Raw genomic sequence first — 13,630 nt, forward strand, 5'->3', positions numbered from 1 at the left:
ATTTTGTGGCTATATCACATGCCCACCGCCTACTCGCTTCCTGTTTCACACAACAGTACTCATACACTCATAGTCCGGCCTGCAAGATGTACTTTCATATTCACGTTTAATTTGCTAAATTATTATCACGACTAATAATCAAGATTTTTTTTATCACTGAACTTCGGCTGTACTGTATTTCAAAGCACGCTATTCGTACACTCCACCCCAAAAATGAACTTGTTCTGATGGTATTGTTCTTGCTGTTAACACATTAATATTGCAACGTTTATTCTCAATTAATCACAATTAAAATATGATTAATTGCACAGCCCTACTCACTTAATCGTGCAGCTGGCATGTAAGTGCACTTGTCTGTTCTCAGGAGCCTGATCAGGTTTCCGTTTGCGGGATTGACACACCTGACCTGTATTATATATGGCTAGGTCTCCCAAAACTTGATTTTATTTTTCATACCTTAATCTGTGATTTACACCTTTTGTTGTTTCTTTCAAATGTATGGGCTAGGAACAGGCACGTAAGTTCTCTAAAATGACGAGTAAACGTTTGCAGTCTTGATGTATCATTGTTATAATGTACGGCATTTCATGTTTTCATTTCCAGGTAAACGTTTATTTAAATGATGTGTCTCTTTTTTCACTCTCCTTTGCACCTGTTTCCTTCTGTAGTGTGGAGGAGATGAGAAGAGAGTGGACAGCAGGACAATCTATGCAGGACATCGGCCTTGTCTGGGTACCGAGGCCTTCATTCCCACCAAATTCTGTGACAACAGGATCGTGTCCTCCAAGGTAACATTTGTTGTTTGTTATACCGCAGATCCAAAGGCGCAAGCTGGACCGTTGGTTAACCTCGCTGCAGGCTAATCAGATTTTTACAGCATTAGGGCTTTGCTGGCTCCCTGCTTGTAATTTCCCTTAGCTTGTAATAAGCAAGTGTTGTTTAATGCCATGGAAACTGTGCCCCAGCGTTAACGCGTAGGACAGACGTGTTAACGGCAGCATGTAGAGAGTATGGCGGCAGCATGCTTCTCGCAAGACCTGGTGTTCAGCCACCTGTTTCTCCAGGTGTGAAGACACTCCTCTCTATTCTCTTGTTTCTTTATTGTTTCAGGGCTGTCTCTTCACAAAGCGTAATAAATCCTTCTCCTACGCATGTTGGAGAGCTCCTCCCATTCAACAGAACACCCTTATTTGCATGTCAGAGCAGTGCATGAGATCCGGTACAGAGTTGCAATTAACGTTCAGGGGTTGACTCTGTACCGTCCCTTAGTGTGGGGCTTCCTCTATCTCTCCTTTTAGTCGATAGTAAAAGGAGAGTTTAAGGAAGGGAAGAAATGAGGGAATAAGAAGGAATAGATTTATAGAGTTGCTTGTGGTTGTGCTGTGACGTTCCTTGATCAATTCTTCCCTGGCACAGAACTTAAAGCACACTTTAATTACCTGCAATGTAATGTTTAAACATCTTTATACATCTGCTTTGCATTTTCTCACTCTCCTTTTCCTCCGGGTTGACCCTTGGGTCCAGTTTTCCCAGAAATTCCTCAGTTTAGAGGGTCAAAGCCCGCGAGTTTAAAAGCTTAAGCATGCTCCAGATATCAGATAAAGCTTATATAACCGAGGATATCTAGGGAAAACGACCTGATATTGTTCAGGACAGATTTATTTAATTAGATAAATGTGCTATTCCCACATAAAATCATATATTCCCAATCCTTGTCATTTTAGCTGGCTTGCGGTGTGTGGTACCCATGGCACCTATTGAAGCTATAGCTTAGACTAAATGTAGTACTGTTAGAAAAGATGATGTATGACTTTTATCCTATTGCCGTTGCTCCAATCTGCACTCGCGTGCTTTTCTCACCCTTGGTGATACATTATTTAGCTGTGATGGTTATATCAGGTGGCAAGAGCTGTCCACCGTCCATTTTTTCTGTCTCTCTCGCTCGCCCTCCCACATGTCAGTATTTGTGTTGTACCGTGGAGTATTTTGTTAATGGGCAGTTGTGCAAATGATTTATCCAAAACCATATTTTCGTATTTCTCATACAAGTATGGTGCATACAGTTTTTATGACTTCATTGAGGTCATTGAGGATTGCGTGGAGTATTTGCATATTCTCGTTTCACTTGCAAAAGAGAGAGTCAGAGAGACGGCGAAAGTATCAAGTGGCGGGTTCGCTTTTCGGGGGTTATCCGAACGGAGGTGATAAGTCGCTAATCCAAATCAATGCAGTACCTGCACAGAGAGCCGCCGCCTGGTCACACACATCAGAGAGCTCTGGAGCTATTGAAGTCATCCCAGCTCCCTCTCCCAAAAAAGCACAAACACATGGCCTCATGAATATTGAATGGGTTTAATCCTTTCTTCTTCTTTCCATCAGGACGTGGTCTTACTCTCGCATTGCTGCCTTCACCGTATTTGCCATGAACATTTGCTGTTAGGGAATGAGTCGGCTAGAAAGAAAATCTCTGCGTGATTGTCTGCCTTCTGTGGAACACAAAAGGAGTCATTGTGCAGAATAGGTTTCATACAATGAAAGCGAAGTGGGACTGGTCTGTAAAGCTCCAAAATGGACCTAACTTTATAATAGTTTATAATATAGTCCCCAGCGCTGGATGTCTTTTTTATCAAACAAACATAATTCAAGCCTCACAGTCTCTTTTAATGAGGATTTAAGTGTGTTATATGAGAGGGACATCCAGAATGTGTAGCGGTGAAAGGGCCCAGGAGAGGACATAGAACGTAGGACACAGTTTTACGTGAATATAACTGTTAAACCATGAATCGCAGTTAATCGCATCCAGAATAAAAGGTTTGTGTTTACATAATGTAACTGTGTACTGTGCATATTCATTAGTATTTATAAACACATACATTTATAGATTTTTATATCTTATATTTCTCTTAAATATATACATGTATGTGTCCCTAAAAACAAGATAAATATGCACAGTACACAGGCAAATATTAACATTAACATTATGTAAACACAAACATTTATTCTGGATGCGATCAATAGTTTAACATCCCTAACAGAAATTCAAATTTTGTGTACATTTTTTAGAACATCTCTTATTATCTTGTTGTTTAACAACTTGTTCGTCTGGTTACAGGTTAACAGTTATGTTTCCTTTTTTACTTCTCCAGTACACCGTGTGGAACTTCCTGCCAAAGAACCTATTCGAGCAGTTTAGAAGAATCGCAAATTTTTACTTCCTCATCATATTCTTGGTGCAGGTAAGTGAGGCATTACCCTTCACCATCCCCAGAAACACATGCTGCATGTGATGCTGAGTTGATATTTACGTGTGACTCATAGCTTCGCTTATTCTGTCCCTGCTGATCTGGGGCCTTTGGACTCGTGATGGTGGCGGAGAGAGAAAGCCTGTGCTTCGCTCCATTAAAGCGTATGGAAATCACCTCCGTTAAACAAGAAAGGGGAACAATGTAAACAAGTGATTCTGTTTAATGCTCGGTTTTGTTTATAGTGGGTGAAGGTGGATTGATGATGAACATGTGGACTGGTTGCTGTCAGGTGACTGAGAAGAAAGAGTTCCAGCGACCATACTGTCTACTAAATTGCAGTTATATGTATGATTTTGAGGCAGTCTTAAATGTTAAGAAGTCATTTTTACAAACAGAATATTTGTTTCATTCCATGTGATATTTTCCACATCCTTTTTCTTTATGTACCTTTATGCTCCATAATCCAAGATTACATTCAATGTCTGTTAAATCACTAATATTGTACTTGATTTTAATAGTTTCACAATGTCAAGTTATTGACTGACTGGGTAGCAACGCAGCTGCCTGCCATTTCACACAGCCATGTGTTTGCCTTCAATACCACCCACCATCTATGACGTGACGTGATCTGTGTGTTTGCGAAAGACCGAGAGTGCTTGCCCAGATCTGGCATGCCTCTACTAATCCTGCTTTTCTCTAGAGAGCCTCCTCATCCTCGCTGACTAACTCTCCCCACGCAACCCGCTATTATAACAACATGAGGGGAGACACACACACACGGTCGGCTGTCACACTCTTATATGGCAGCGTCTGAATAGAGCTGCAGGATTCTCCTGAGACCCTTTGCAAACGCAACATCACACCTTCTCTTTCTCATCAATTTTTTCGTTTCTCGCCCCCTCTTTTCCTCATTGCTTTGTTCCACCCTTTCCCTTCTCTCTCTCTCTCTCTCTCTCTCTCTCTTTACCCCACGCACTCCTCTGCAGCACGGCACTGCTTACGTCAGCAGCCAGGAAGCCCTCTGTAGTTCTTTTGAGCTACAAATAGACACTGGCTGTTAAAAAAACCCACCAGCGTGCTAAAAATAGCACTGCGTGCGTTTGCCGGGCCCTGATGGGAAAAGAGATTGGAGAGAAGGGGGTTCTCGGACGAGGGGTTGCGCTAACAAGCGGTTTAGCCGGTGCGGAAGAGTACATAACCAAAAAAAGGATGTTGGCACATAAACCTGAGTAAATGCAGTTGAGAGAATGTGAAATAAAAGGAGATGACTCTTTGTGTATAAAACTTGCATTAATGGCTTGTTTAATTCACTGTGAATAAAAACAGAGGTTTAGAGGTTTGGATTGTTCAGACTATGCTGCATTGTGTGACTGTGTCACACGTGAAGCCTATACATTTATAATTCTGCGCAAGTTAAAGGGATAGATCACCCAGAAATGAAAAGTGAACGGGTCCAGCTGTTGTTTGGTTATCAGCATTCTTCAAAACGTTTTATTTTGCGTTCTGCAGGAAAAAAGTCACACAGGTTCGAAATGACAAGAGGGCGAGTAAACGAGGACAGAATATTCATTTTTAGATAAACGATTCCTTTAAAGTGTTCCTCAACTGGTATGTGTTTGATTCCCATAAAAAGTACATATTGATAAACCGTCATGAAAGACTGAATTCATGAAAGATTGAATTCAAGTAACAAGGTGCATTTATGTAACCTTATCCCTCCTCCTGCCATTCGGGCTGTTCGATTCAGAATTTTGGGAGTTGATTCCGATTTCAAATCCTGGTTTGGAAATCGAAATAATAGATTCCTAGCTGCTGTTTTTGATTTCTGCTCAATTCCCCGTTTTACTGGAGATTTCTATTTATTATAATTTTTTTATTATTATTATTAAATACACAATTTTCTAAGCTGTCACTTTTTAAATCTATTTATTATTTATTGTTTCTATAACAAAAACCTTAACCGAATATGTCGATCTTATATCATTAAACATCTACTTTACTAGCTGTTTTCAAAAATAAAGCACAGGTCAAATTTTAAGTTATTCAACAGTGTACACAAAATACTTGAGGAATATAGATAGACAGATCGATAATCAGTAAATTGTATTATAAATATGTAAGAATGCTGTGCTGAATTATTGCTAAATGTAAGTAGTGCACAAAGGTGTTGAAAAAGTTTTGTCCAGCTTAAACAGCTTTAAACAGACGTCCAAGTAAAAATGTTGTGAGACTGTGCTTTATATAGAGTACATGTAACATATGGAGCTCATCAGTAGAGAGTAAGAGAAGACGTTCCGTTTACAGTCTTGTTTAAAAAATCAAACGTGAGTAAGGGACTAGGGTAAATTATGATTTTTTTTGTATTTGAGTGAATTACTTTTGAGTGAAAGTCTTTTAACATAAAAGAATCATGCACATTGACTAAGATAAGCTATATGGCTTTTTTCCTTAATAAAATAAGGAAAAGTTCATCTCAAAATCTAAATTGTCTTATATTTTTACTCACCCACAAGATGTTCAACATGTTTAAAGACTTCCCAGTGTCTTCGGAACACAGATAAAGATATTTTAGATGACATCTGAGAGATTTCATAGACATCATTGTCATAGTTGTTGTCAAGGTCAAGAAAAATACTAAAGACTTAGATTGGTCCATCCGCTCAAAGTGACTGAGTTGAATATTTTTTGAAGCGACGACAATACTTTGTGTGAAAAACAAATAAAAAAGAATGACTTTAATTGATATATTCTCTATCTTGTCAGTCTATGGTGCGCGTTCACGAGAGCACTTCGACACATGCGCATTCGGTTTGTACCGTTGTGCAAAAAAGTGCTTCCTTAATAACGAAATCGTCAGACATTTAGCAAAGATCAGCTAATATACAGCATGCATCTGCTTATAAACACAGAGTTGGGCTTCCGGGTTGTCAGTCAGAACGCTGCACCCACCAAATGAGTAAAAAATAACACCATTTTTATTTTGAGATGAACCATTCCTTTAAAGGGATAGTTCACTCCAAAATTAATATTCTATCATCATTTACTCAACCTCTTGTTATTTCAAACCTGTATGACTTTCTTCCACAAAAGAACAATATTCAGTATAAAAATATATTTTGAAGAATGTTCATAACCAAACAACCGCAGTACCCATTGGCTTGTCAACCGGTTACCAACATTCTCCAGAAAATCTTCTTTTGTGAAAAGTCATACAGGTTTGAAATAACAAGAGTAAATGATGACAGAATGTTAATATCTGGGTTAACAATCCCTTTAAATATACTGTAAGTAATTTCAGCCATATTTGAACTGCTGCCTGACTTAACCACTGAAGTAAACCGCCACATTCTTTTTAAACATCAAAGCCGTCTCTTCAGGACCCGTCCTTTCAAAGGCATTCCAGCAGACCCGAATGCACAAACCCGAAAACTAATAAACCTGCCTGCACTTCTGTCCCTCGTTTTCGTTTGCAGCTCATTAAATGCCATGCACTCTGCAAACCGCATTGTTATTCACACACGTGCAGCACGTCTACCTCTGTAAGCAGCTTGGGCGGTAACTCATGTTCAGAGTTAGCTTTGGGAATTGGCTCCCTCGAGGTGGTGGTTAAATGGATGTGTTTTGCGAATAAGTAGTAGAACTGGCGCGGTGGGTCTGTCAGTGCTAGCGGGGGAAAGGGGGTGGGAGTGGTGTATGGTTTGTAAAATATGACGGCAGAGAGGCAGTTCATCATAGGAATCGTTGTATTTCATTACAGTCACTGATGAACTATATCAGTAGAGCGATCCAGGTGAACAGACTCCCGCTGTCTGTGCTTGTGTATTAAAGACAGAAACTAGCGGTAAGCACAGGACAGACTGTCCTCAGCAGTTTGGGCAGCCTCTCACTTAATATTTTTAATCGAGCGCGATGCCGCAGTCGGCTCCATCCAGATGGACCTTTTATCAATTTATTAAAAAAGAAAAAACTGCGCGAGACCGCTGGCCCCATCAACATCCATCACCTGCAGGAGCCCCGGGTGCATTAGCACTCTTTCTGCTGACCAGATCCCAGACTCCTGCCGTGAGGGTCAGAAGGAAAAAAGATTCAGGTGAGGAGAAATACCTGCCTCAGGGGAAACCACAGACCGTATTCACAGAGGTCAAGTGCGTTTGAGCTAGTTCACTATTGCTTGCAGTATTTTTTATTTTGAGAGTATAGCATGTTAGACAATGAACATCATTGAGACCAGGGGCTTAGCTCTTTTTATATAAGCATATATTGCATGAGCAAACAATGTTGTGGATGTTCTGCTGCAGGTGTAGTGAGTTATCATGAAAGCTTTTTTCTCTCCACTGTTTTCTGCAGTTGATGATGGTGCTACTAAACAGCTGTCAGGAGGCATATGGCAGTTTGGAGATGTGTTTACCGCTTGATTGACCGCAGTGGAACGATCTGCGTTCTTGTTAACGTGCACACCTATTTCTCACGGTGTTATGTTAGCATATCCCACAGGGCACAGTTAAAAAAAATTCTTGACATGGGTGTATATGCCTTCTACGAGCTGTGACTTGTCTAACCCGTATCTTACAGACCCTGAGAAATTCCTCCGTTTTCTCTTCTGATGACGTCTTTCCAACAAAATGGAAGTTTGAGGAATTAACCAAGAGGACGGTTCTCTTTCTAGAGAGATTTTCATTGGGTAAAAAGCTGAGTAGGGCATGATGAGTCATTAGTAGGATTGTCACGGTACCATGAACATATCTTACGATACTATACCAGCTGATGAATTGCAATACCAAATAGTATTGCAATGGTCATAATACAAAACAAACCTAAATTTCGCAAACCTAAAATGCGCAGATCTAGATGAAACAATTTCCTAGAGTAAATATAAAATGTTATTATATTACAGTTTGACCACACTTATTTAATCTAAAGTACAATATTTTACAGTATTACAGTAAATTGTAGCAAATACTGTAGTATACCTTCATATCTATTAGGATGAGATTACTACAATTCCTAGACCCTAGGGTTTTTTAAAGTTTACTGTATTAAATGCAGTATACTACAACATTTATTTACTTGGGAACTAATTCAAATGTGCAACACATTTGATTGATACTGCAATGTAATATAAAGGGACATGTTAGGCTTACTTTAAATGTAAAACTAAAATGGCCAGTAGGTGGCAGCAATTTTTGACTTAAATCAAACTAAAATCAGTGAATCATTCTACCGTTTCATTACAATAAAAGGCAGATTTTTTCAAGAACAAAGCAAGTGACTTGAGAAATGACTCACTGAACAACTTGCCTGAGTTTTTCAAAACACGGATTCATTTAGGCAGTGTTGTGATGTAACAAAGTAAAAATACTTAGGTACAGTACTTAAGTATTTTTTGGGAGTATACAGTATGTACTTTACTTGAGTCTTTATATTTCTGCAGACTTTTAATCCACTACATTTCCTGAACAAAATGTATACTTTTACTAGTAGGAAATTAAGGTAAAGAAAGAAGTAAGGGCCAGACAGATTTGTTCCGATTTTGTTCCACGTGGTTCTCTTAGAGGAATAATATTGTGGGTGGGAGGGAACCATCCTTTTATAAAGTTATAAAGATGTAGTTTCTGAACTTGCATTTTGATAGTTTGGCAATTTGGCAACCTGTTGTTCCAGATAAAACTACGGAGTTTGAGACGAAGCTTTTTCAAAGAAATGTTCAATGTAACTTTTTTATCAACAATGTTTGCTTCAAATTTACTTCAAATACTTTAGATGTTATATAAAAAGTACTTTTAATACATTAGTACAATATTTAACAGTTACTTTAAGACTTTTACTCAAGTCATATGCTAAAACGCTACTTTCACTTCTACTAAAGTAATATTCTGGCAAGATATTTGTACTTTTACTCAAGTACTGCTTTTAGGTACTTTAAACATAACTGCATTTAGGAAAGAAACACTGCAGAGTGTTCAAATGAAAGTCAATGTGCATATGCAACATTATTTATGGGACCACTCTAAAAGATAATTCTGTGGGCTTAGTTAATATCACAGAAATAAACAGCTTTATTAACTTAATAAAATCTTTTAAAATCATTAAACTGATTTTTTTAGTGGGACTTATTAAAAATGTATTAAAAATCCAACCGTAAAATGTACATATATTATTTATGTGTATTAAATTAAAAAAATAAGTATTTAATGAACAATTTATATTTGTACTATACACTTAATAGTTTGACCCTTGTCTTTAGTGTTTTTTCAGGAGAAAGATGGTTCATTTCCATTGCTAAATATAATTTTTAATGAACATGGAATAAGAGACACAATCCTGTTTTGATTTCATGGGGTTTAAATGAGAATGCGTTATTGCTTGTATTCAAAACCAGTTGCAAAGCAGCTAAGATGACGTCGCATGGCAGTTTGTGAAAGTTTCAAGAGTACAGTATGTTCATGTGGATATTCTAGATGGGTTGTTAAGGATTATATTGGCTGTGTGTGTGGGGGGGATAATGAGGATTATTAACTCTGAGCTGAATTACTGCTGGACTTGACTTTCACCTTCTGAAGTCCTACCGGATTTACACTCTCTTTCTACAGGAATTCTAGCACCAACACGCCACACGGCCTCTTTGTGTGTGTGTTTAAGCGATTTTCTGCAGTGGAGATGCTGCGCTCTGGTTGGCTAAACCGACTGGCGTGCAGTTTTTGCTTCGGTCTCTTTCAGCCCGGCTCTGCGGGGTTCTGTTTGTGGAGGGAGATATAGTGTGTTTTGTGCTGGCCGTAGCTCAGTTTGGGCTGGACAGAATGTTCATACCCCTATGAAGTTCACACCTCCACACAAAAACGCAGGAATTCGCACTTATTGAATGATTATTGCAATCTTATGTCAGGGTTTGCATGGTTCATGTGTGAAAACACGCATGTTAAAGATTACACTATCTGGGCTGTCGTGACACACATTTTTCTTTAAAAATGCGAAATACATTTTATTTATATGACTAAGATTGACAATATCTTTACTTACCATGACCTTTTAAAACTACAATAAATGTTGTACCTTTTTTTAATGACACAAACAAATTTGTCAATTATGCCTATTTGTAAATTAAATAAATACATTTTTAATGTTTTTTTATCAGCATAAAATACAGTATATATATATATATATATATATATATATATATCTTTTTTTATCAGAAGTATCTGTTAAATATCACACAGAGTGACCAAGATGAAATAACATATTTATTTTTTTACAAATATGTTTAACATCAAAACTGACACAAGTCAAAGTCAAACTGCTTTATTACATATTTGCATATTCTTTGTGCGTTTTCTTCCGTCAGGTGATTGTTGATACCCCGACCAGCCCTGTGACCAGTGGCTTACCTCTGTTTTTTGTCATCACAGTGACGGCCATTAAACAGGTTTGTAACATTAATATAGTTCATTTTGTGTCACCTGCCTTCTTTCCATCTCTTTCTCCCTCTCGTTCAGCTCAGAGCCTGCGTCTCTCTGCCCATCACTAAAGCACTTATGTTTTAGAGCTGTGTGTCAGTTTAAATAATGTCGACCCTGGACGTGAGTCCATCTGAACTGGGGTCAATATCTCACACACAAAACAAATGATCCAGGGGCTTGTCAAAACATGGCGGTCCTCGCGCAGCTTTAGATGTATTGTTACGCGATCTACTTTTTCCACTGGTCTTCCCGCAGTCTTTTTGGAAAAGCACAATAGAAGGTGGACTTCCTTCCAAAAATCTGCGCGGCCTCACACTGAGAGGGGATCAGGCTTTCATTGAGCTTTGAAATAGATGCCCGGAGGGCCACGTAAGACATCAAATGACTCGTTTAGCTCAGACGTTCACACAGACGCTTGTTTGTTTTGCTTGCTTGTAAACAAATTGAAACTAAATGAAAACCACATAGATTGTGGCGACTTCTCTTTTGTTATATTGTTTCATGGGAGAAATGTGTTCGACAATGCAGTCCTTTCCTGATCTGCTATATTCACAGTGTTTCACACCCTTCTTTTTATCACTTTCAATTGCTCAATCTCTTTCTCCAGGGTTATGAAGACTGGTTGCGGCATAAGGCAGACTATGAGGTGAATAAGTACCCGGTTATAGTGTTAGAAGACGGGCGGTCGGTGAAGAAGGAGAGTGAGAAAATCAAGGTAGTATTCAGTTGCCGCGCCTCAGTCAAATCCCTCAAATAACCGCCACAGTGGGATCAGGGTGTGGCAGGGTTCCATACTTCATCTGTTTGTGTGCAATAGAAGTGTGCCCACTAGAGCCATCCACAGCGGGGAGTATTTCATTACCATGTATGGAATGGAATAAATGTGCCGTGCACTGTCAAACAATCAGTGTCCCAATAATATTCTTTCTAGTACAGATGGGCGATCATATTTCTTTGTGTTATAACCAGCCATAGTTTTATACCCATGTTTCTGACATATTTCACCATATTTTCTGGCAGGTGTCTGTACCGATTATACTTAGCTTTTCTGCTTAGCAATCATAACCAAACACTGTCAGTCCCACCTGTTTCTTTTCATCATGTAAATAAGCTTTACAGACGGGCCCTCACAAAACCTTGGCCATTTATTTGCTGATGGCTTTGTCTATAACAAAAGCAAGGTGCAAAACATTGATAGCTACTGTAGTTGTGGTTTTCCAGACAAATGTACACTTTGAATACTAAAAATATCATTCAGTATTTAATCATTATCATGATGCTGACAATTTTGAAAATATCATTAATATTGTCCCATACTACACTGCATTTGCTTCAGGACTCTGTTACATAACATAACGTGGTGGTCCATCACAGTAACACATTCATTTGTGGTAAAGGAAAACACAAGGTGTCTATGTGGCTTAATTTAGCTCAGTTTGTCGATGTTTTATAGTTTGCTTTTATGGGACTGTTCACCCAAAAATAAAAATTCTGTCGTGGATTACTCGGTAAGTTTTTCCAAACCTGTAAACATTTATTTGTTCAGTTGAACACAAAGAAAGATATTTGAAAGAATTTAGGAAAGCAAACCGTTCTGGGGCACCTTTGATTACTATTGTAATTTTTCCTGCTATGGTAGTCAAAGATGTCCCAGGACTGTCGGTTGCTAACACTCTTCCAAATATCTCTTTCTGTTCAACCTAACAAAGACATTTTACAGGTTTGGAAAAACTGATTGGTAATTTATGACAGAATTTTTATTTTTGGGCAAAATATCGTGTTATCTTTAGAATGACTACAAAAGACACATTTGAGATTGTGAAGTTGACTGTGTATGCTCAGGTGGGCGATGTGGTGGAGGTGGTGGAGGACGAGACCTTTCCCTGTGACCTGATTCTGTTACAATCCTCTCGAGAAGACGGCACTTGTTTTGTCACCACAGCGAGCCTGGATGGAGAATCCAACCATAAAGTGAGCTTATCCAGCACACACTCATCTTATCACCTGTCAACTGCTGTTCAGTGATGCTTGCTAATACGAAACGATCCTTCAGCATAGACCTAATGAAAAAACCTACAGACTAAAATAAAGACTGGAAATAAGAACAAGTGTGTCCTTTGGGCCAGTTCTAGGCCATACACCGATTGTTTGAATATGTTTTATATAAAATAAAATAGTCTTTGCTCTGTAAAACAAGACAACAAGATATCACGGAATGGCTTCAAATGAATTCTGATACAGTTTCCATTTCTCTCATTCAGCCGAATTCCTTAAATAGGTGTCCCAGATCTCACCGTCATCCCTCTGTTTCTCATCTCTCTCCTACCGCAACCAACCCAGTGACATGTCTGCATGTGTATTTGTGTGTTGACCTGCAATGCTCATTCGCCTCTTTTGCTCACAGACTCACTACACCGTCCCAGACACCGAGAGAGAGCTGCAGGCTCTCACTGCCACCATCGAGTGTGAACAGCCCCAGCCTGACCTCTACAAGTAGGCAATCCATGCATAGCATGTTCTACATGCTGTATAAAAGCACACAATTCCTTTCACTGCCACCTGTGTTTAACTCATTTCCATATGGATTACTGTTAAAAAGGTCATCTTTATTTAATTGTAATGGGGACAGAATATAAATGTGCTACAGGTTCATTGAGTTCTGCATATTATGTTACCATACGCAGAGGGCAAATATAATGTTAGATTTAACTGGCCCATACAAATAAATTCAAAATGCATTAAAATTAAACTTTTTCCTATAATTGATAATGGAAATCTATATATTGTTTTTAACATAATACATTAATCGTTAAATTAAGGTGTGAAGAAGATTTCAGTTTGAGCAAAACTGGAAAATATATGTTATGAACTGGAAAATATGATGCCAACAAAATGCCTTATATATCATTATAAAATGCCATTTTACTTCCT

The 13,630-nt window shown here is 38.6% G+C and overlaps 1 protein-coding gene across 5 annotated transcripts in view; it reads left to right on the plus strand.

The window, feature by feature from the left end:
* The window catches only part of atp11c (ATPase phospholipid transporting 11C (ATP11C blood group)), a 52,849-nt gene that overhangs the window by 22,088 nt on the left and 17,131 nt on the right, over nucleotides 1-13,630 (plus strand). For all 5 annotated transcript variants that reach the window (XM_079480346.1, XM_079480343.1, XM_079480344.1 and 2 more), the window contains exons 2-7: nucleotides 669-788; nucleotides 3,147-3,236; nucleotides 10,585-10,665; nucleotides 11,307-11,414; nucleotides 12,542-12,670; nucleotides 13,104-13,192. In XM_079480346.1, coding sequence (XP_079336472.1) covers nucleotides 669-788; nucleotides 3,147-3,236; nucleotides 10,585-10,665; nucleotides 11,307-11,414; nucleotides 12,542-12,670; nucleotides 13,104-13,192 — 617 coding nt within the window. The remainder of the gene's footprint in view (nucleotides 1-668; nucleotides 789-3,146; nucleotides 3,237-10,584; nucleotides 10,666-11,306; nucleotides 11,415-12,541; nucleotides 12,671-13,103; nucleotides 13,193-13,630) is intronic.

This window comes from Barbatula barbatula (genome assembly GCF_947034865.1).
Source record: "Barbatula barbatula genome assembly, chromosome: 18".
NCBI lineage: Eukaryota > Metazoa > Chordata > Actinopteri > Cypriniformes > Nemacheilidae > Barbatula > Barbatula barbatula.